This window comes from Schistocerca serialis, chromosome 3, assembly GCF_023864345.2.
Source record: "Schistocerca serialis cubense isolate TAMUIC-IGC-003099 chromosome 3, iqSchSeri2.2, whole genome shotgun sequence".
Classification (NCBI taxonomy): domain Eukaryota; kingdom Metazoa; phylum Arthropoda; class Insecta; order Orthoptera; family Acrididae; genus Schistocerca; species Schistocerca serialis.
Window position 1 is genome coordinate 446972051 of NC_064640.1, and position 24991 is coordinate 446997041.

Consider the following 24991-nt stretch of genomic DNA (forward strand, 5'->3'; position numbering starts at 1 on the left):
TGACATATTTTGTCGATACTTGGAAGTACGTAGACATATTTAAAATTGCAATAATATATATTGTGTGGCAAAGTGTATGTAGGTCTGCATGATGTAGACCTATAACTACTACATGCAAGAAGTTTGAGAGTCGAAAAGAAAGATTCTACCGTTGTTGAAGATGGTCTCAATGAATACCATTGTTATGATATTAAATGTGATGTTCTTCACAGCGCAAATAAAGGCAGAAAACTAACATTACTTGAAATACTAACTATAAAGAAATGCAACTCACAGAATCATGATTTGGCCCTTAATGATCAAAAACTGTCCCAGTATTCACCCTTGATATAGCAGCAGTAGCTAGTTAATATTTTTCTCACCGTTAGATAATATGCGTGCTGTGTTGTTAGTAGTATAACTGTTCCCCATTCACATTCCATCAATTCCTACGTCTTTTTTTTCTCATCACATTAACAAATTATTCTGTCCATATAACATACTAGTTCGTGCCATACCCACTTGTGTACTGTTTTGGCTTGTACGTTCTTATACTTTCAATAAGTATAGTGTAATATAAGGTTACTTTGTTCATAGTTCTTTAGTTCGTTTAATTATGCTTGTGGTTTCTATATAGATATGTAGTCATAAAAGGTAACATATCTTTGGAAAAACAATATTTTTACAGCTATAAACTGTCACTGATGGTGTGTGGGCAATCTGCTTAGTCTTAAATTGTCTGAGGATGGCCTAAAGAGGCGAACGTTGGTTCACGTCTATCTAGAAAATAAATATTGTTATGGAACAGCAGTAATGTGTGTTTCAGTCTCTTATCTTTATTTTATTATTTAACAATTGGTTAATTCGACCCTGTTGGGCATTATTAAGCTACATCGTCATAAAACATTTTTAGCATGTAATATTTGCAATCTTTACGCAGATGTGGATTCATACAAGAAAAAGGCTATTGAACTAATAATGTTTTGAATATTATTGTAATATCGCATGCTGGACACTAAATTTAGAAGTAACCAATTGTACGTGGAAATAATAATTCCACGTAAAATACTGAGATCGTTGGCAGCCTCCAGCGATCAGTTGTTATTTATCCGAGAGATCCGCTGTTAAATGACAAGTGGATTATTTAGGAATTGACGCAAAAAAAATGTACATACCTTTCGATCCGTACGCTTTTAAATAACATCTGATGAATGACCGTTTGTTATCATATACTGGGAACACCAGCCGGCATAAAATATTAGTCAGTGCATAATGTAATGTATTTCAAGTAGAGTACTAGTGGAGACGACTGAGATCGTTGGTGGCCAACACAAGAAAACTTTTGCAGCGAAGCTGCTGAGGGAACAATAGGCTGTTACATTCTCACATCGAAACAAAACGTAGAACGTTGGTAAAGACAAAAGCCAATCTAAGAAGCGTGTTAATAAGAGCAGAGATGCGTGAGGGATCCAGGAAGTTGAGTAGCTGAATGTTGGAACAGGGGCTTTCCGAAGAATTGAGTAGTACTAAAACGAAGAAAAGAGAAACCTTTATTGTACCATTCCTCAGTCTATCCGACGACAATACGTGTCTCATTTTCAATCACTTCTGTGGAGACACTTTCGCACTGGGGAGAAATTCACTTCTTTACTGAGGCAGCAATGATGAGAAATCTGGTGTCATTTAAAGTGGACAGTAGCTTGTCTGAAACCTACAGGAGGGGGGACAAGCACCACTGCAAAATGCGAAGCACTTCAGGAAAGGAAGAAATCCTTGGCCATAGAAACCATCCCTGTCGACTTGAGATCAGCTTCATGATTGAACAACTCATCTGCGACGACAATTCCTCATCACAGGTACAGTGATGCTTTTAAAAACACTGTTTCGAAGTAGCAGTTCAAAATATCGTATTGCAAGATTCACTTAAGACTTTCGAATGATGACACAGGCAGCGGATCTTAAGTGAATGGCCAAAGGCGCCTCTGTGCCACAGACACCGTCATGGATTATTGAATTACATGATATACGACTCTCCAGACCACCTTGTTGAACGATCACATTCCGTTCTCTTGAGAAGGAGAGGAAAAAAAAAAAAAACTTTCCTCGGAAACTTATCAACGTCGTCATAACTCATACCGTATTTTACAGACTATAAGACGCTACGAGCTATAAGATGGACCTTGATTTTTAAGCAGTTTAAAAGAAAAAAAACGTAACATTTTTATCATTTTTATTAGATTGCAAAGCCAAACTAAAAATATTCTTAGTCTATAAAATCGAACTGAGCTTTAAAATCCACGAAATTTGTCATCTGAACTTTCTTCGTCGCCGTCGTCAACGTTAACGTTGCCCTCTTCATATATAAGATGGTCTTCACTGTCATCGAAAACGTTACTTATGCCGCAGTTCTTGAAAGATCTAACAATACGAATAATGTCTTCTCTTACAATAGACCACGACTGTTTTATCCACTGACACGCTTGTTTGATTGTAGATCGTCATAAAGCTCTCTTCGGCGTGAATTCATGTTGGGTTTCATTGATCACCCATTTTTTCTATTCCTCTCTCGTACACGCTATAGCCGGCCGTTGTGGCCGTGCGGTTCTAGGCGCTACAGTCTGGAACCGAGCGACCGTTACGGTTGCAGGTTCGAATCCTGCCTCGGGCATGGATGTGTGTGATGTCCTTAGGTTAGTTAGGTTTAATTAGTTCTAAGTTCTAGGCGACTGATGACCTCAGAAGTTAAGTCGCATAGTGCTCAGAGCCATTTGAACCATTCGTACACGCTATAAATTATTTACCTATCGAGACATCAAGAGGTTGCAATTGTGAAGTCCTCCTGGGAAACAGCGATCTCTGTAATTTCCCTGTCTCAATTTCGCTTTCAGAGAATTTTTCCAGTGACTACTAAACTGATCTAGCACAGGAAGAGAACTCTTCTTCAGCAAAGCGCCTTAGCTTCTCTCCCACCGGCTGTTAATCCATAATTTCATACCAGTCTCGTCTATCCAACCCCTTGTCGTGTACGTGAACACCACCATCTGGCGGTATTTCAGGTTTTGGCATTGTTTTGCTCTTGAAAATGTTCATTGGATTATGTTTGTTACCGTCAGCACAACACGAAAGCACAACAACGTAGTGCCGTTTTTTCATGTCCACTTTCTATAGTTAGTTTTAGCACCTTTCACGGCAACGGTTCTGTTACTCCGCACATCAAATGTCCGAGGCGCTTCATCCATATACACTATTTGGCTTAATTCCGCACTGGTTTTCTTTCGATGTTGAATAATAAAACGATGGAAAGATAATATTTTCTCTTCATACCTTTTGGCATTTTCTGAGATATTTTGATTTTGATTCACATGCTAAGTCCATGACGCTTCATAAACCAATAGCTCCAACCAACTCCACTCTTTAAGAGTACGTTAAGCTCCAATGTAGCTTTAGTTTACGAGCGTGTAGTTGAATCACTTTCGTATTAATTTCAGTGCCATTTTGATGGTGTCCTTGAATCCATCTTCTAGTTTTGCCCATTTTGCATTCAGTCTCTCTCTCTCTCTCTCTCTCTCTCTCTCTCTATCTATCTCTATCTCTCTCCTTTCATTTTTTTATTTCCAGTTCTTTACTAGCCCGCCAATCGCGAATGTTTTTTTCTTTCTTTTTTTTTGCTCGGTTTCCATGCTGTTCTGCATAAGCTGTTAACTTCAATTTATAGCCCACATCATAGAAATAACTTTCATTTTTTCCATTACGAAAATACCGGCTAACAAAAATATTGTACTATCACCGATATCACAGATCACGTGCAGTTGAAGTTCAGTGGCACCGTAGACTGCAATAACGCAACATAGGGTAGACAGTATTCTGGTTGTGATGGCGGGGCGGGAGACTGTGTCAGCAAGCTTGTGAATCCCCGCAACTGATGTTCGTCATATCCGTGCACTGCTGGTGCCAGTTGAATCCAGTGTTGGCGGATGGAGATAGGTTTCCCGCGGCATCGAATATATGGCCACTTTTAAGACTGGCGAGAATTTTAAATAAAGCACTGGACATTTTTATATTAATTTCGCGTATAAGACGCACCTGAATTTTGGAGGCAATTTTTCGAAAAAAAGTGCGTCTTACAGTCCGTAAAATACGGTATACGTTACAGGAATAATCACTGTGAAACTATCCCTGCGTAAGTGAACAAAAAATAATTTCACATTGCTAAAAACAGAATTTACCTCTTTTCCGTGTTTCATAGAAGAAAAAAAATATTATTACGTATTACTACACGAAGTTATTTTACTTCTAGATAAAATCTGTCTGTGAACGTTGTTTCTTCGAGCAACAAACGTTTGCATGTAGCTTTAAGCGCCGTTTCGATACTTCAACGCATGAGGTACAGTTTAGTGATGGAGAAAGGCACGAAATCTCTGCATTCCATAGTTACAGTATTCACTTTCGATTGTGCCCAACACCCACTCTGCAAGCAAAAGTTCAGAAAGCAAGAAATAGGCGAACGTCAGCGTTGTAACCGCAGAGGACATTTCAACAAGAAGGGGAGAAAGTACGCTTAATAGGTGTAACTTCCTGTCACGATCTCCTGTGTAAAGGAGATACTTCTGCTATTGCTGCTGTGTTTTCTTTTTTATTTGTATACTAGAAGTGAGTAGCAATATTGACGGTACTTCTGCGGCTATGAACGCTCATTTCAACATTGAAATGAAATGAGCGTATTGCATTGTTAGCCGGGAGGTCCCATCCTGGGAAGTTCGGCCGCCAGGTGCAAGTCTTATTGCAGTCGACGCCACATTGGGCGACTTGCGTGCAGGTGATGAGGATGAAATGATGATGACAACACAACACCCAGTCCATGAGCAGAGAAAATTTCCAATCCGGCCTTGAATCGGCTTAACAGCAAGACCGGACCTGTTAGTTATTTTTCGTATGATAGAATCCCGTTCCACTTGGTAGATAAGAGGTTCCACATGCATTAACAGAATTGTGAGTATACTTTAAGTTTAATGTCAAAGATGCCAAGTTTCGAAATTATTTGCGTACCTCTGAACTAGTACTAGCTTTTATAAAATTCATTAATCAACGTGATTCATAATTTTGTATGACTATATAGCGTTAAGAAATTGGACATTAACTGCTTGCGGGAGGTACCTAGTTGAAAAGAAGAAATAGCTTTTTGTTGTGTGGTGGTTAAAGTGAAAGTACAACTTTTTGTGCACGTGATATTGAAGTTCCATAGTGAGATTATTACAGCTAATTTGATCAATTAATTGAAAAGATGCAAGTCTTACGAAATAAGAAATTGAGCAACATATTCTCCAGTGTTACTGAATATAACGCAATCACCGTATATAAATAAACAATTTGCGTTACAGATAAGAGTGGAATGTTCCAATGTATTCAAGAACTTTGAAAGAGTTACTTCTTGTTAACATCTTCAAATCAGATTTTCTCTGGTGTCTAATGGTGCTAATGTGATTAATGAGTAAAGAATGTATTAGCGCTTGTATTGTATTTTAAAGCACAGTGTGTCAAGAAGTAGAAAATAATGGTACAATTACAATACAGTTAGTCAGTCCGTATTCTGCAGTGATTATACTTCTGTCGCAAAAGACTCAGTATGACATGGGAAATCTGCTTCTTAATTAGTAATGCTTTGAGTAAGTAAAAGATTCCATAAAATTCGCTGTACAATAAATTCTTGTGCCGTACAAGCTGACGTTGCAGTACATTTGGGTGAAGTTTGACTCTTACTATACATTTTGAAGGAGTTTTCTTAAGTTGTTTCACGCAAAATACACCGTATCTAAATAGAATGATGCCTTTCATTTTGAAACTGCGCGGTATAACATAAGTTTATGTGAGTGTGCTCCACCGATGACGGAAAGATTTGCTTGTGACTCCAGCCACTGGCTGCAGGCACGTGGAGTTCAGGGGTCGGTGACTTGACCAGGAACTGCGCACTAATGCAAGGTATGATCACAGCGCACTGTCCACGTGCTGTTTTGTGCCTCCTGTTCACAGCTCTCGTATTTTCATTGTTTAACGATCCGACACTGTTCACATAATTCTGCGGAAACCCGGTCGACTGCTCTGTTTCCTTCCCGGAACAGAGCTGCTTTGTGCCTCCCACCACTGCTGATGTTTGTCGGTGTACTGCGCAACAGTAAATAACTTTTGGAATTCGCGTATACTTAAGGAGTGGAAAATGACGGCAACATAGTTTTATTACAAATACTGCTGTATGACCAAAATGTCGCAGGTTCTTTTCTCGCACACGTTTACAAGTGTTGTTTCGGAGGCAGCAACGTGACTGCCGTAGTGTATAAAAGCAGACAGCTATGTTGAGGAATGGACTTTTCGAAGGTAAACAACTGTGTCCTGTAGTTTTCAAGCAACTTTCGAACTGAATGAATGTGTGTGTTTCCTTGGGGGAACATAATTACTTATCAAGTCTCCAGTGCTCGACTTTCTAATACGTTTTTCGCACTGCGTTTTTTTTTTAATGACTGTGGGTTGTTATACATTAAGCAGAATGATACTAGTGTGCGATATATGTTACAATGCTTTCAAATGGTTCAAATGGCTCTGAGCACTATGGGACTCAACTGCTGTGGTCATAAGTCCCCTAGAACTTAGAACTACTTAAACCTAACTAACCTAAGGACAGCACACAACACCCAGCCATCACGAGGCAGAGAAAATCCCTGACCCCGCCGGGAATCGAACCCGGGAACCCGGGCGTGGTAAGCGAGAACGCTACCGCACGACCACGAGATGCGGGCTCAATGCTTTCCTGGGCTCAGTTATCTGTATATGAGAAATCCTGCGTTACATGTTTAATCGCTAAGAAATGCCAACCGATAAAATGCGTAACCTCATAGCTATAGCCAACAACATACGGGTAAAGATCATGAGAGTACTTCATACAACTTTTTGACTAGTTTAATTAGCACCCACTTCGCACTTCAATGTAGGGCAACAAATAAATTTCATCTGCTTTACCCCCCAACCATGTATTCCTGCTGTATTAAACCCACCAAAGAAACATTTTCATTTTGAAATACAATTGCCGATTTATTTTGTGTCGATACTTTTTTTCCTTCTATATTACGCATATGTGGCTTGTAATGTGTTTATTCAGGTCTTTCTTCTGTTGAGGTTTCCTCCGTAATCCGTTGCCATGAATTCATGTTTCCATGGTAGGCTATGGAATCAGAACCGAAACATTTACATTTTTTTATTGAAATCTTATTTTCTTTTTAGTGTACTCGAATCTAGCTCATCCATTCTTGTTTGTGTGCTTTTCATCCTTACGAATCCTTAAGTCTTAAACGCCCTTTGAACTGCTTTTGATTCAGGCAGACAACACAATTTGTAGGATGAAGAATATCTAGGGCAGGTGTTCAAAAAATGGTTCAAGTGGCTCTGAGCACTATGGGACTTAACGTCTGAGGTCATCAGTCCCCTAAAACTTAGAACTACTTCAACTAACCTAAGGACGTCACACACATCCATGCCCGAGGCAGGATTCGAACCTGCGACCGTAGCGGTCGCGCGGTTCCAGACGCAGGTGTTCAAAACGGAAGTGTTCTGTGCTGTTGATCTCTGAATCTGTAGTTGACTGTTCTGTGTATTGTTGCTGTGTTGGGTGAATCAGAACATTTACCGCAAACCGGAGAAAATGTAATTGTCATAAAGAGGAGGATTTCTGGCAAGCATCTCTTATCTCCTGGCTTACTACATTGTTTTGCAGTTCCTCTTTCATATTTATCGTGCAAGTTAAAAATACTCTGACTGTATACCTCGACTGACTATTCCTAATTTGCTGACTTTTGCCATATCTGTCACTGCTTACAAACCTAAACCACCGACGTATAATACCGGGAGCATTGGTTTGAGCAATAGAAGGTGACAAGTACGCGGGCAACACTCCAAGTATGTGATTTGAAACTCACTGACAGACTGAAACTGTGTGCCGGACTGGGGCTCGATCTGGGACCTTCTCTTTTCACGGGCAAGTGCTCCACGGACTGAGCTATCCAAGCACGACTCACGACCCACTCTCACAGCACTTCGATCAGCACGTCATCTCCAAACTACCAAACTTTACATATGTTTTCCTGCATACCTAGCGGGGCTAGCACATAGGATACTTCGGAGATATGGCTTAGCCGCTGCCTGGGAGATTGTTTCCTTCTGGCACACAGTTTGAATCTGACAGAAAGTTTATGAATTTGCTATATTTCTTTGCATGGTTTGACTACTGAATGGATTTGGTAGGGGGAATATTCATTGCTTTTTAGCTAACTCAGACCTTAGATATTCTAAAGGTGAATTGCTATTACAAAGAAGAAATGAATTTAAAGTTGTTCAGGGCTGAAAGTGCGGAAACCTTATGTAAATTGTTCGCTTGCTTACTAACGGAAAGAAACCGGCATTTTATTTTGTTGTCACCTAAGCTATGTTGTACTCTGTGCTTTTTTGTGTTGTTACTAAATAATGCAGTACTGAACACGTTGCCGACATAAGTGATTACTAGTTCAGTATTGTAAGATAACCAAAGATTTTAAAGTCCGCTGGCTGCGCCAACTCATATCTACAGCAATCTAACCCATCGTATAAGTTAAGATTTTGACAGGGTTGTATAAATACCAAATGACAAGCAATAATACACAAATTTATTTATAAACTAGTGAAACGCTTCGTGTAGCCATTTGCCACAGAGTTGCTAAATATCTTACATATGAAAGTAACCTAAGTTTATTTGGCGATCCGTTTCGAAACGTGTTTACCCCATTTTTAAAATTACGGCGGAATCGTATGTTAAAAGTGACAAAATAAACTTATCGTAAAGATGTTCTTTTTCAATGGAGGCGTGTAAGAATGATAGATGAACAAGGAGATGGAAATAGTTACATGCCGGAAAAGAGAAACTCCTGTTGCATTCAGAAGATTTTTGGATCGGGAAGTAACGAACGTCTCGTTTCTGAAACGCAGATTCTCTTGACACTTCGCACATCAAACTTGTATTGGACGTGTTCGCCTGATGTCTAGCGGAGTAGCTGTTAAACGACTACACAGGCGTGCCGGTGGTGTGTAAGTGTCTTGACGAGAGGATGTAGGTTATTGTGGGCCTAATGGAGGCGAAGTGCGTGCCCGAAGTCACCTGACCACGTGGGCCGCCCCCGCTACTGCCACAGACGGGACAGCTCCCGCGGGGAACCAAGCTGCAGCTGCTGCATTATTCTCCCAAGTTTCCTCTCCCCGTTTTCTGTCGGCAGATATCTAACCAGAAAATGATTGACGACTGTTAGAGAGACGAAATTTCTAACTCGAATAGTTCCTTATTTATTTATTTTTTAAAAATCGGTAAGGTTACAGAAAGCACTGCCCTTCCCGAAGGTTCCGCGCCGCATGCAAGGAGCGCAGAAATAGCCAGCGGCTGGCGTTGTTTCCAGTGCAGCTCGACGCTCGCATGTCAGCGGAAGTGCCGGCAAATGCCGCGCCACGACGGGCTATTTTCGTTGTAAGTGGAATTGCGGTGCTCATTCCTGCCTTCGCACAGGTTCTTTTGTTATCCTGTGTTAAATCCGTAGATTACGATAGCCTAGCGAAATGACGCACAGGGCAAGCAACTGAACTCGCAGTCGCGAGGGGCGTGCTGAAAATTGCGATCTGGCCTTCCTGATCCAAATTTTACGCAGTTTCTGAAGTCATCCTAGTAGGCCGTCACCGATTCGTGCATCTTCCTCCGTGTAAACTGAACTAATGCTCTGACAGTAAATGTGAAACAGTCGCGAAAACGTGAAACTACGATAAAACTTGTAGGATTATCCGAAATTAGCATTGTAATTCCACCCTTTCGTGTTTATCATATCACATAGTGAAATCGTATGTACAGACTATTCTAAAAATGTTGTATGATAATGTAAATCTAAGTGGAAGTGGTGTTTTAATGTATTGCATTTGTCATCTACTCACAACGTCTTCGTGTGTCGACGTAAATCGTTAGTTTGTATCCTGTTACAAACAAAATGATTTTTAGAGCGGAATATTACGCGCCCATTCGATAGAGCGGTCGAAAATTATCTCAATTTATCGATACGTGTTAACTGGCCCAGTAAAATATGAAAAATAACCAGTAATCCAGAAGCGACAGCACTGCCATCACCCGCGCTTACTTTACCGCCATGCAGCAGTACTGCTCAATCGCTGCTGGAGTTTATTCTTCCTTTTTTTACTTTCCCTGTCAATACACATCGATAAAAAATATTGCACTAGGCTAATTTGTGACTGTTCTATCGAATGGGCACGTATAATTCCGCTTTAAAAATAATTACGTGTAACGCGAAACACATCGACAATTTCCATCCACACTGGGTGTCGCATGAAAGACGTGATCGGCATTATTTGTTTGGGATGAGTCCTACTGCACATATCAGAAACGAAATTGCAAATTATGTGCCGAAACATTTGAGAAAATGCACCTAATGACTCTGAGGAAGGACGCCCAGTATATAAAATTCCATGCTAGTGAAGTCACTCATTATGGTAACTAAAAAAATCCGTTTTGATTAGATAAAAATGTTTGAAGTTTCGCAGGCAATGGTTCCTTTCACAGTCCATCGTATATGTAGCTAAATTCTTAGCAACCTGGTGAACCTAAGACGATTCATCGTAGATAAATTGCAAGGTGTGCGTAATCGCTTGTACAGCCACTGGCAATTTGGCGTCTGTTTGGCCCAGCGCGAAAATAGTTTGAGGTAGTTGGCCAGCGTCTCTTGTTAAGACTAAGTGGTGTATGGTAAAATGAGCATACTGAGATGTTCGAATTCAAGTTTTGAAGAATATCTTCAATGTTGACTAAGCAACTGTTGATACCACATTCGTGTGCACTCGCTATGTTACTGTTAGCTGCGTGCTCTTAATGTTTCACTGCGTCTTCTTTTTTATTATTTTCTACTGTGCCCGACAGCTCGAGACATAGTTTTATTACACTGGAAGAACCGGTACATTAGCTTGCGGTTCCAGGTGTTAGGATGCAGGCTGCGATGTTACAGGGGTCAATTTTGTTCAGCAGCAGCTGTCCTCTGTTTGGTGACCTACTGAGGCGAGGGGTGGACTGCAGCAGTTCGGTGAACAGTCTATCATTTTGTAGGTCATATTCTCCAGCGGAACAGTGAAGAAGAAAGCCGGGGCTGGAGTAATAGTTATTTGCGAGACGTTTTTTTGAGAATAGTTTTGTTAAGCAGTTGTGTTCATCACTCGTGGCGCGTATTGTTTGCAAATGCAAATAAAAACCGAAAATGCAGTGTTTCACCTACCGGAAACAAAGTCAATTTGATGCCTCCAGGATATGAGACGTCACGGGGAAACAGTAGTGAAGAGTGAAGATTAATCTATCAACAGTTTGCCTGTTTGTCAAATGTCATACAAGGATAAATGCGCTGTCGTTGCTGTAGCGTACGTTACATAGTTATTCACCTTTATCGTGTCTTCGTTTCAAAGAAGAAAACAGTTACGAAGGCCTTTAGTGGAAACATATAGGGTCCGATCCAACATTCAAGTGAAAAAGTATGAAAAACCGCCGGAATACACCTTCAGCCTATGTAATTGGCGCGTCCACGTCGAGCGGTTTCATTTACTGTCACTTTGACAGCGTCACATGGGGGTCATCGTTCGCTATCATGCCGATAAGGAAGGGAATTTGAATTTCACGACTCCGTAACGTCGAAGGGCTTAATACGGAGTATTAACACAGATGAAAGACGGAGGAAGGAAGCGGTTGCATCCTTTTTGTGTAGACACCCAGGAATGCATCCGAAGTGGCTATAGGTAGCCACGGAAAATCGGGATGACTAGACAGGGATTTAAATCTTGCTTCTATAGCTTGTGAGTCTAGAGGTTTATAAACTGGGCTGCACCGGGCTGCACCGTATGGTAACCAGCAAAGTATTTTGGCACTGTTGCGTTCTGGTGGTACTTCGTAACTACATTCGAATCTTTGCTGTATTTACTTACGATAGCGGAAGGAACTGTCGCTTGTACTTACTTGCTGTCTGCTTAACGTCAGATTAAATTTCTTATGTTGAAATGTAAACGTCTATCACATATGGTAAAACCACAGACTTTCATCTGTTTTCCACATTCATTATAGTTCTCGTATTTTAGTCAAAATACGTATCGAGAGACAAATGGGCCCGCCGATTAACAAACTTGCACTGAGAATAGTTTTCTGCCCTAGATAACGAAAATACTAATCAGTCTCAGTTAGGGGTTTTACGTTCACTGCCACTAGGCTTTAGTGGATTCGGCTACGATGGCTTGTAGTTTCATCTCTACGCACATGATTCGTAGAAAGGTGCTATGATTAGCTGTGTTCGTTGAGCGAATGTAAGATGCGTTACTTAAATTGTTACTATTCCGTAAGCTGAAAATGAATTCTTCTAAAGGGTAGTACAAAAGACTTTTTCCGGATGCCGCAATTCATGTTAAGATATTGATGAGATGTTCACTCGAGTTACAAATTTTAGATTTCGAGACCTGAAATGCTCGAACGCACTTGCCTTTCTGCACAAAGGTTGGTGAGCTCCAGCTGACATTCCAGACTGGTACTGAAGAAAACATGACTAGTTTCATTAAATCGGTCAAAGCTGCGAATGCTTGTGATATTTATTTCGTTTAGGTCACGTCACATCTACAGCCAAGGAACCTTCGTACCGCACCAGTCATGCACACTGTTCCATAAACTGGTCTCATTTCTCTGATCTGCATTTCCCTTCATATTGCCGTAGTTACCTGTCTGTCGAGACTTGTTCTTTCTGATAATCCTGTCCCCTAAAGTGATGCAGCTGACATTGGTTTGTTTGTGTTCTAGAAAAAAAAAAAAAACACACACACACACACACACACACACACACACAGAGGGGGAGGGAGAGAGAGAGGGGGGGGGGAGGGGGACGTAGAGGGGAGCGTATTCTTTTCGACCAGTGATCCTTAAAACTGCTGGTTCTAAATGAAAAGTGCGATATAACGTACACAACAATGCGTTCCTTCCACAAAAAATGTGGCCCTCGAATTACATTGAGAAGAAGGATGAAGAAACAGAAATGAGTTATTAGGTTAAGTGGAGAGCAGGTGAGGTGCGAAGCCTTGGGAATTGGCCCATGACGAGAGACGCGTGCGTTTTTCCGGAGCGGGAGGCGAGCGCGGCGGTGCCCCGGCGGCCAGCAGGCGCGCGCACGTGACCGCCGCTGAATGCGCTTCTGTTTATTTTTTGTTGGGCCGGCCGTTTAGAGACGTCTGTGCGCGCAGCCAGCCGGCTCTTCGTTGCGTGCTCGCGCTTGCCGCTTCTTTTGTGGCCCAGTTCCTTCTTCTGAGATTTCCTGAAACTCTTTCCTTCTTTTTTAGAACGTAGCGTGTAACTTGAATGGCACGTGACCGTACTTGCATATGTATCGTAGACGAAGCTTTTTGCGAATCCATTTCGCTAGTATTTAAGACACAGTGCTCCCAGTCCTTACCCGTAAAATCTTTCCAGAAACAGGGAGAACAGTTGGCGAGTTAGCGGTATTTAGTTGTCTAAGACTATCCACTGTACAAGTGGAACAAAGGGCATACAAAACAGCCGAGCAACCGAGTCAGAGTCGGGTTTATCTGCACAGCCATTAATTGAATGTCAGGAACACGATGGATCACACCGTAGTTTATTTGATTCCGAGAATAGTTCCTTCCAAGCGTTCTTAGCTTTATTGATAGACTGTCGGGTAACTAAAAACATAAACGACACTCCGTCGGCACATTTGGTACTGGTATTCGTATGGAAAAACTTGGTAGTCTTGCTTGAATGACACGAGCTGTCAAAAAATACGACTACTGTAAACTATTTTCAGTAAGTGACGCGCTATCTCTCGAGATTATGTCATTCTACAGTAAAGAAAGGAGGAGATTACAGTGACAGGAATTAGGAAATTCACCGCCAGTCAACGCATCTTAAGTGTACTAGAATATGTTCCAGATACAGGCGGTACTTGTCATCTCGAATACAGTGTCTCGCAACTTTCCTGTGTAGATAATACCAGACTGTGTCACAAAGAGGCATCTCTGTTTATATGATTAGCATCACAAACAATCGCTGTCCGGAAACAAAATTGAACAATACCTGACTCGAAACCGCAACAGTTTGAAAACTAGCTACTCGTCTTAGTATGCGTGGCTAACTAGTTCGGTCTATTGACAATCTTCGTATTTTATTTTCCTTCTGTAATCGTTCTGTATTTGAACAGGGGGTGTCATAGAGATCTCCAGCCACTGCTCTTGCTGGTTGCAGTAAAGAAAAAAGTCACTCATGATCATTTAGTTCTCTCAGTCCCATTTCGGTGAACTCCTTGCGTTCTTCACACAGTGATGACTGAAATAAAAGGATAAGCGTGTCCCGCGATCTGTTAATAAGAGATGCTCACCAATATCGCTTTGGTTTTGCATTGTGTGAATTACAGCGTTTTAAACGAGACCAAAGTGTTGACGCGTGATCAACTGTAGGAGTTTCTTTTCGTCAATTTTCCGTCTGGCGTGTCTATTGCGCGTTGATAACCTAGAAAAGCGAACTCCGCTATCAGGCTCAGGAGACTACTGTTTCAGATAGGCCAACTACTGTTTCATCCTCTTAAGTTGTCATTGTGTGGCACCTGGTTAACACAGCCGCTGTCCTAGGCGCTACTACAGATTTTGAAACCTTAGTCTCCAATTCCTCTTCATGTAGCGCCTCAGTTGTGATGCCGAGGAACCTCGTTGTAGTCATCGCAGCAAAGAAAAATCCCAAGCAATGACGAAGATGGAATTCTATCACGAAAGTTTCCATCACGAAAGCAGCGTTGAGGGTTCACACATGGAAGAAGAATAGATATGTATTGTTACGGGAATCTTAAGATTATCTGTAACCTTATTGTGGTCTTTCATCCTCTGGTTCCTTACGGTGTGAACGTTCAGTGAAAACTGAAGGTGATAATGTGAGCTAGATTTTCAAGTTGATAAGGGCAAAGACAAGAGGCAATAGGAATTACTTTTCTGCTCAGTTTCGTTCAGGACACCGTATGCTACATGAAAATAGCGTCGATAGTGCTGATGGAACTGTCTGAATTATTTCTATCAATCTTATGAACGGTCTATCAGCACACTTTATTGTGGTCTTCTTTTTTGTTTTTCCGCATAACTTTGACTTTCACCCTCTTTCCCATTCAATCATTTCCATTAGAGAATAATCGCTGAAACTGCTTTACGGTTTTTGAACTTCGCAAAATTTTTATGTTGATGTGTAAATAACATCAAGTGAACGCTTTTTCATGCAACAGGCGTTGCAACTACCTGATTTTAGAACCGGAACTAGCAAAAGACGCTTGCCATTGCCTTCGTTATTTTACAATGCAGAGTCGATATCATTCCCGTAGCCCCAATATCTGTATTGATAAGCCAAAATACTACGACCAGCCACTTAATAGCTTGTGAGTCCACATTTGGAACGCAGTATAGCAGCGGTTTTGCGTGGCATGGATTCGAGATGTCTTTGGTAGATTTCAAGATATGTGGCGCCAGATGTTAACACATAGATCATTGAATTCCCGTAATTTACGGGCCGGTGGTTTTGCGGATACGGAGCTGGCACCCGATAGCGTCCCAGATGTGTTCTATCTAATTAGATCACGGCGTCCCAGGCATCAATATGAGTTCACTGTCATGCTCCTCAAACCACAGTAGTATGATGGGTCTTGCGTCACGGATAGTTATGCTGTCGTAAGGTGCCATCGCTATCCGGAAAGACATGAAGAATGAAGGGATGTAGATGGTCCACAGTAATGTGAACAGCCGCTCGCCTCTATGACTGCGTATCCAGACGCGACGATCGGCTTGGTGCACAAGAAACGAGATTCATCCGACTGACAGGTTTACATAGATGATCCCCTGTCCAATGTCGATGATCTCGTGTCCGCTGCAGTCGTAATTGTCGATGTCGTTGGATCAACATGGAAACATGTAGGGAACACCTGCTGCGGAGCCCCATGTGCAACATTGTGCGATGAACGGTGTTCTTCGTAACACCAGCGTTGTACTCAGGCATCAGGTCTGCCACTACTCGCCTCCTACGATGCTTCACACAGAGTGAGCAAATTACTCACCTACACGTTCTGTGATGTGATGAGGCGTCGATGTCCAGCAACGTATCGCCAACTCTTGGTTTCACTGTCCTTTAACTACTTTCCATACGTTCTCACGACAGTAGCACGCGTTCAGCCAACCAGCTTCGCCTTTATCGAGATTCTCGTTCCCAGACATGTTAGTGGATTTCCTCATTTCCGGCTCGTATCGTCGTAAGAAAGATTCTCCATTCGCCTCTGTTCCACGTATATACTTTCGTTACAGCGTCCGTGTCATCAACGTCAACCATTCAGCATTCAGTTTCGCGGTGGAAAGTGGTCATAATATTTTGGGCCATCAGTGTGTGTTGCTTACTCTTCTACGATATGTAAAGCAAGAACCCCGTTACACGAATATTCAGTAAAAATTGCTAGATTGTAGTAAGTGATAGAGTTGATTAGCTTCCTTCCGGTTGTGTGTTGCTTACTCTTCTACGATATGTAACGCAAGAGCCCCGTTACACGAATATTCAGTAAAAATTGCTAGATTGTAGGAAGTGATAGAGTTGATTAGCTTCCTTCCGGTTTTTCAACTTTCTGTAATGAAACCATTGTCCGAGGTTAATTGGTTTTGATAAGTTTAATGCGATGATACCATTATCTAACTTCTCTATTGCTACAACTGGCTGACAGTTTTCTGCAACTCATTGTAGGTGTAGAATTCGCTTGATTAATCACCGCAGGAAACCTGTCGGTAAGTTGTATAAACGTTACAGAGGAGTTTTTATCGAACTTAGACATGCTGTTGTTACGCTATTCTACTGTAGCGAACGTCGTCGGTAATTTAACACTCACAATAGTTGACTTTCGTGGCAGAAACAAAAGCATATTTCAGCCTCAAAATAGATATGGCATTACAGGTTCTCTTGTGTGTCACATAAACAAGAATTATAACTCTTGGACAATATTTGAGGCTACTTGCAGCGTAGGGTAGTGTAATGTTATTGTCACTGACTGGACAAGCAAACTACGTGATTTGGTACACAATTTAGAATGGAGTGCGTGTACGAGGCCACTTCTGCATCAAGCAGAGCAGAATCTCTGTTTTGATTCCTTCAAAATGGAAGCGAACTTTTGTAAGTACGAAATTTGTCAGTAGCGAACGTTAAGCAAAATTAGATTCTTCATTTCGAACATGGAAGGCATGAATCACGCAGCGAAATAGACTGGAATTCACCCGTCTCGATCATGGTGCTGATACATCAATAAGCTCCAAAGACTTCTTGAAATATTCACTGTTTTAGTGAAATGATACTAAAACTTTCCATGAAATGTTATTTTGCCGTAGTGTTTTAGAGTATGACACTTCGAACAGGTGACGATGTCTAGCATGATGTGGTAGAATGATGATGATGACCAGGCAGAATGGTTTAATTTGTATTTGCCAGTACAAGCAGACCGTTCTTCATAATAGCTGGTGACATTTAACGAGGCCCTCGGTATCTGACAAATTGCTCTTCGTGAATAGCTCTGCAGATGACGGAATCGCGTGACTCTTGATGTAAGTGGAGCCACTAAACGTGCCCCGCACGTTCACACGTACCAGCGGGTTCCATAGGCAAAATTATTGCACTGATGAATCCTTCAGCGGAATTTCACATCATGATACTTGAGATTTAATTTCCAGTTGATAATGCTCTACGATACAAATGTTTGACGTTTCTGTTATTTACATGAATGCTAAAGTGCTTTATTCTTACTCTATATTATTACAGTAGTCTGTGAAGTGAAAACAGCATATACACTGACAGGATACTTCTGTTGCTGAAATTCTCTAGCGAATTGCAGCATAAAGAACTGATGCCGCGTAAGATCCAGTTCGGTGGCAATGCCACGAAAAATGACTTGACAATCGCACTGCCTACAAATATATGCAAATGACTGCACAGTAAAGTGAAACAAAGTGGTTCATATGATTGTTGGCTGTTAGTAAGAGTGCTAAAGGGAACTCGATTCTACAGATTCGTATGAAACATCTGTCAGGCCAGCAAATCGCCGTTATTTATACTAGCAAATAGTTTGTAACCACCCCTTAAATTTGTGCGTCATTGTACTTCATGGCTTTATTTAGATATCAGCATGTGGTGATCCAAGTTCGGTTACCTTGGCTGAGTTACACTTGTGGCAGTTATGTTACTGCCGTCAACTAAATAGTACTCTCTCCATAGTTGGGAACAACGAAAATTTTTATTACTTCCACTAGTTAAAAAGAAAGGCAACGGTCTTGTTTACCCTTATAAACGGTGTCACGTGGTTCCTTTTGTCTTCCGTTTGCGCGCAACGGACGCTACAATCAGTAGAAATAGTTCACTTTCGGCTGCGGCTTACGTAAAGTTTTTTTTCGTTGAGACATAACGCCCACAATTACCATTATTTTACCTGTTGGTACAATGCATGTAATGGACGGTAGTTATTCACTTGTATTTTAGCAGTGTAACTCATTCAAATGAAGTTAAGTGCCAAGTTTAACGTCAAAGGCGTTGGAAATAAGCGTAAAAATTTCCATTAGAAGCTCGTAGCTTATAGGTGGCGCACGACATTCTCACTGACCTAGTTTTCCTGAGAAACAGCATTCAGAGCTACACCTTGCTAATCCGATTAAGGTTTTGCTAGTTTCCCTTAAACACTTCAGGCTGATTCTAGAGTGCTTCCTTCGATAAAGACGCGGCTGATGTTCTTCCCCACCCTTCTCCAGCTGATCCGAACGTAGTGATACTGTTATCGACGAAACGGCAAGCCCAAACCTTCATTTCAGTACGAAGTTCCTGAAATTCTTGCAGGGTGCGGTACATCGTGCATATATAATCTATGATCCTCCCTTCCTTGAATCCCTGCTACTGTCCTCGGACGACTCATAAGCGTCGCGGGAGAGGGCGAATGTGTTCATCCGCTTTTTTGTCGTAGGTATAAACTATTATTTGACGTTGGTCGACGCAAATATCATTGAAAGTTGCAAATATTGCGCTCTTCTTGTGGAGCCCCATTTGATCTTCATTTCTATGCTGTGTCGCTTACCATCATCAACAAAATCAACTCGTATGAGCTGCCGTAAAATTAAAGTCATTGTGGTTCCATTCGTAAATGCGTTGTTTCATTTTTCATCAATAACAGTGTCTCGTATCCTACGGTGACTCCGTCGATTTAAAATAGAATAGTAGTTGCTTGTGTATCAGTTGTCTACAGTTTCGCTAAAAGAAGCCCTGTAAACTTACGCACCGCTGATTGGTGCTGTGTAATGACCTGAAATTGCCTTTTTTTGCCACATTTTATGGTACTCGGCAAAGTAAAAATGACAGTAGCACCAGGTTCATCGAGGCGTTTATGATTTTAAGTTAAATCCCTTTGATATCACACAGAGATATTCTGCAGTAACAGGATTCATTTACTGGTTGTGCCATCTAGTTTTAAGGTGTATGTGGTTATCACAAACTACTCGAGGCGAATTTCGAAACTGTTGCTTCACTATATCGATGACAGATTCCTTCCTTAGCTGTATGGAATCGAATTTAGTATAACGCTTCTAGTTTCCTGTTGCCAGCACAGCACTACGGAAAGAAAAAAAGCCCCAATCGACAAAAATAAATACTGACTGTAAACTCAAGACAACACTTGTAAAAAATGCATATTTTAATTCTAGCAAAACACGTATATTAAAATACTTACAACAGTCCCCCAGGGCGATAGTTCCTCCGACGAGGCGGCCACAACTGCGTGCTTGCCACGTTACTGTTAATGGAAAATAAATGAATTATATTCTGCGAAGTTCATTTTCATATCAGCAAACATCACTGATCCAAGTACAACAACTGATCCATATAAATGATATCAAATGACGGGTAAATGCAGTAAATATGCGTTGAGCAGCTGCAACTCTGCATCTATACGAATTGGTGAAATGAAATGTTAATTATTGTTGTTGTTTGTTTGATATTTAATAATTTGAAGAATGCAATTTATTTGAAATTAATATTATTTACTCTGTTGCTGCGTAAATATTTCTTTAAATGTAACCACAAGAGAAACTTTTCTCTGTGTTTTCGACTATTCTCCTTCAGTAACTGATTCAAAGTTTGGGCGCTCTCGAAATTTGCTCAGGATAGGGTGGCCAGTGTTGTTTCAAACGTCATACCGTGATTAGTTGGATACTGAATTGAAAGAGGCAAAGACTATCAGCAAATATCCGAGTAATCGGCAACGTACGGAACTTCTAAACTGTTTTAATACTTCTTGACCTCTGTGAAGGCATCACCTTGATATAAATACGGTGACGCAAATTTTTAATTCAGTACGTTCTGGCTGATTAGAAGCAAAAAGTCCACCGGGAACTTATTTAATTCTTCTTTAGTGGAAATCTGTCTTAAACTTGTTGCTCCGTCTATGGCTCTGAGCACTATGGGACTTAACATCTATGGTCATCAGTCCCCTAGAACTTAGAACTACTTAAACCTAACTAACCTAAGGACATCACACACATCCATGCCCGAGGCAGGATTCGAACCTGCGACCGCAGCGGTCGTGCGGGTCCAGACTGTAGCGCCTAGAACCGCTCGGCCACCCCGGCCGGCGTGGCTTAAACCTGTAAGAGGTCGTTCATATGCGGCAACTGAACAACAAAATCATTGTAGTGTCCTCTTTGTCGTTGCTGTTATTTCCACAAAATCGCAATATAGTTGGAAGCAGCCTCAAAACTCTGTGGATATCTCATACCTAAAAACAGCGACTGATCACGCTAATGCAGGTGCATGTCTTGAGAACTCTATTGCGTCTAATGTATTCCTTCTTCGTGTCAAGTAGAAATGGTTACTGTTATCATGAGATGTCATCGTACTTCAGCTGTAAGATGCATCAATGTCTCCTGCCATAGTTTAAGAATTAGTAGCCCCGAGGTCCAGGCATAAATGCCCTAAGTATGATGTACTGCAGGAAGTTTCCCATCTGAGATAATTGCCTCCACTTTATACGTGTGTTGTTGCACTGCTTAGTCAACAAATCACTATTCGATGGTGGGCGTATCAGCTGCCTATCTAAATCGACAGTGGCAAATTAATTTCTGTGTTTTTGCTCATGTACAACAGCTCGGTCCTTGCGCTCGGCGAAATTAAAAAAGGAGACTTTATTTGTTTGCAGGTGCTGCTTCGAGGCATAAAGTCGCACGGAAAGATAGTGACATCTGTAGTGCGGTTGTGTGAGAAAGCGGCTGCGGCTGCAGCGGCGACGTCTGCGGCTAGCGACGACGAGGGTGGAGCCTCGAGCGGGACAGCGGCGTGTGGGAGGACAGGAAGGTCGCGGTCGGCGGGCAGCGCGTGGCGCGTCGCGCGCACCCTCGAGCGCCGCTGGCACCACCTCTACCTGCGCGCGCTCGAGTGGCAGTGCCACGTCGAGGAGCTGCTCAACAGCCGCAACCCGGTACGTCACGCCATCTCCACATTTCAGCTGATCGAACCATTCTTCCTTTCCCGTCAAGATCATACCAGTTGTAATATGTCCGGGACGAAAAACAGATTAGTCTTCAGTATCAGTAACATTTGAATAACACCACCTTCGTTCCATTCACGGTGTTCACGAGGGAACTGCAAATACGCAACTGGCCATTAAAATTGCAGTTCCACAAAGGATACCAAATAACTAAATTTTACTTATTGGTCATCGACAGTATAGTAGGAGAGGAAACAATTAAATTTTTTGGAGCTTAAGGATATTACAGGACGCGAAATTTAGTACACAGAGCCACCTGTAGCAGCAAAAACGTCTCTCGCAACGGTTGGGTATAGATTCGAAATCACCTTCGATGACAGATAGTGTTTCAACTTTATGCCATATTTCATCAGTAGTAATGGCTGGCGAGTGGTGTCGTGCCAGCGCACGGCCAGATGTTTCCAGTGGATGAGAGATCTGGAGAAAGTGCTAGCCAGGGCAACAGTCAAACACTTTCTGCAACGAAGTTGTTCATGACAGTATGAGCGTTATCTTGTTGGAAGATAACGTTACGGAGGCCTCGAAAAGAAGACCAGCCATTGACTCTTAACACGTCAGAAATGTAACGTCTGATATCCATATTACTGCGCGTGCGAACCATGTACCTTATGGCATGCACGTACCATCACGCCTGGTGCAGGGCCCGTATAAAGACGAAGAACGTAATGTGACAGCTTTCGTTCTTGTCAGACGTTCTGCACCCAAATCCGTCCGGCGTGATGCTGTACACATGACCGAGACTCGTCTGAAAAGGCTACGTGGTCACACAGCTGTCGTTGCATTTCTTGTTGCTGCCGCGTCATAGGGAGCCGGAACAAGGTTCAAAAATGGCTCTGAGCACTGTGGGACTTAACTTCTTAGGTCATCAGTTCCCTAGAACTTAGAACTACTTAAACCTAACTAACCTAAGGACATCACACACATCCATGCCCAAGGCAGGATCCGAACCTGCGACCGTAGCGGTTGCGCGGTTCCAGACTGTAGCGCCTAGAACCGCTCGGCCACCCCGGCTGGCCCGGAACAAGGGTTGCCGTGCTGTCAGTTGGTGGTGCACCAGACGTCGTCCGGCTTTCCTTGTGGGTACTTACCTTACTGCAAAGAAGTCCAGTTCTCGCCTCGAGGTACATGATGTGGCTGTACGGACGAGCGACCAATACATCTTTCGTCTCCGGCGCTTGTCGCGTTGGTCAGTTGAGATCCTGCATGGCACTGGGTGTGGCTATAGCGAATTAATCGATTTCGCATTTGCATGATAGTCGCGAGCAGCAATATCGTGGAACGGTAAACAGCAGTCTCGATAGTCGACGACCCTGGCGTTGTCGAATTCCCAAAAGTGGTGGAAGACTATCTCCTTCTTACGTGAGGTGTAACATGATTACAACCAACCAGAAGCACATTTTCTAAGTAAGGATCTAGCTGAACAGTGTTTCCTTATACATAATGTAGATGGCGGTACTCCTAACTAATTTCTGGAGTCGATGGTGTGATTGGTTGTGATCTGAGGAGAATGTAAAGTTGCAAATAGCTATAAAATACAAGTTGATTCACGCAAAGAACAAAACAACAGCCAGCCACTATTGAAATGCTATTTACGTACGCAAATAGCGCCGTTGCCGATTTCAAACAGACAGGTTCATCTTCCGAGGCTATTGTTTACGTTAGTTGTCGACGGCCCCGGCCCCGTCACCCTTGCGATTGTAGTTTCTTGATGAGATGATGGATCCCTACAGTAAAAAACTATGTGAGAAATGGCATATTTAATTCTAACTGTACCAAATAACCAATGAAAACAATGTATACAAATCTTTAAGGTGGAACTGAATTAACAGTGGTTGGTTCTTGATTCGTTAACTAACAAGTAGAATGTATAGGAGTGTGTCATGTTTTAAGAATATACTTAGTCTTGTCCTTATAGCTACATTTTCAGATAGCAAAAACTCATTTTGCAGGTTAGCTCGATTAGGGAACTGATGATTCGATAGATAAAGTGGAACTGAATTAACAGTGGTTGGTTCTTGATTCGTTAACTAACAAGTAGAATGTATAGGAGTGTATCATGTTTTAAGAATATACTTAGTCTTGTCCTTATAGCTACATTTTCAGATAACAAAAACTCATTTTACAGGTTAGCTCGATTAGGGAACTGAAGATTCGATAGATAAAAGGGTCAGTTAACAGACTGTTGACCAGGGGCTGAGCCATACTTTTACATACAAGTCTTTTGGATATTTTACCTCTTCTTAATTTCCGTACTTGATAAGTAAATTTCCGTCTTATAGAAGACATAAATAATTTATTACTTTTCTACCCATTCACGATGCAGCACTGTATGTGGTATCTTCAGTGTTTCTTGTATCAGTATTCTTTCGCATATAACGCCAGCAGTATTTTGTGCAGGTGGTGTCATATGAAACATACTTTATCGTGCCTTGCATATTTGTAGTGCTGTCTATATCGTCCGGTTATGTGTCGATGGGTCGCCAGTCTCCCATCCTTACAATCAATTTAACTTCGTTGATATTACGAGCTTGACAGTTTCTCTTCAAATCTGCTTCATAAAGGCCATGTCATCTTTGATTTGCGCACATACTTCCGCAAATGTTCCTGCAGACTGACTGTTACCAAACACGACGTCAGACTGACTTCTGTTACATTAGCGTATGTTCTCTGATCATGAAATCATGTCTACTTTTCTTCTCCCAGAAGTTTCTGTTATTGATGTCCTTGCTTGAAGAATTAAAGCAGTGACGTGGTAACTCTTGTTGGAACCCCTGATGTCTCGGTTCTTCGACATGTTTACATGTAGCTGGAAGAGGACAGGTCGTTTGTGGGCAATCCATTGTTGTGTGACAGTTGCGTATTCTTTAATCAAGTACTGTGTACAGGGTTGTTCAAAAGGTTGCACACAAATTGAAGGAGCTGAAAGAGGAGTCTAAATGCAACAGTTCACCAAAGATAATGTACTGTTTCTGTGAACGTGCAGGCGCATTGCGTTTGTTGTTAAGTCTTTACCTCTTGTATCAGTTGGTGTGGACGTGTCGCAGGCGTTGGATCGGAAGGGGTAGTCCAAGCGCATGGTCACCTCGCTCCTCTGATCTAATGCCCTCTTGGATTTCTTTTTTTCGTAGGAGCGTACCAGAAGCCTCGTTTACGTGAGGCTAGTTCACAACTAAGAAACGCTTCTTGCCGGGATACTTGCAACGTCTGATGAGGTTCGTACCATGTCTGGTATCCGTAAGAGACGAGTGATTACACTACCTTCGGACGGTCAGACTAACGCAGCTCTTTAAAACTTTATCAGTGAGCAGGCCAGAACTCGAAATACTGTCAAGATGGCCTGC

At 41.9% G+C, this 24991-nt stretch overlaps 1 protein-coding gene across 1 annotated transcript in view; it reads left to right on the forward strand.

Moving 5' to 3' along the window:
* LOC126470344 (uncharacterized) overlaps window positions 1–24991 on the forward strand; it is a 913419-nt gene that overhangs the window by 655407 nt on the left and 233021 nt on the right. Inside the window, exon 9 of the mRNA XM_050098134.1 lies at window positions 21303–21581. Within this exon, the coding sequence (XP_049954091.1) occupies window positions 21303–21581 (279 nt within the window). The remainder of the gene's footprint in view (window positions 1–21302; window positions 21582–24991) is intronic.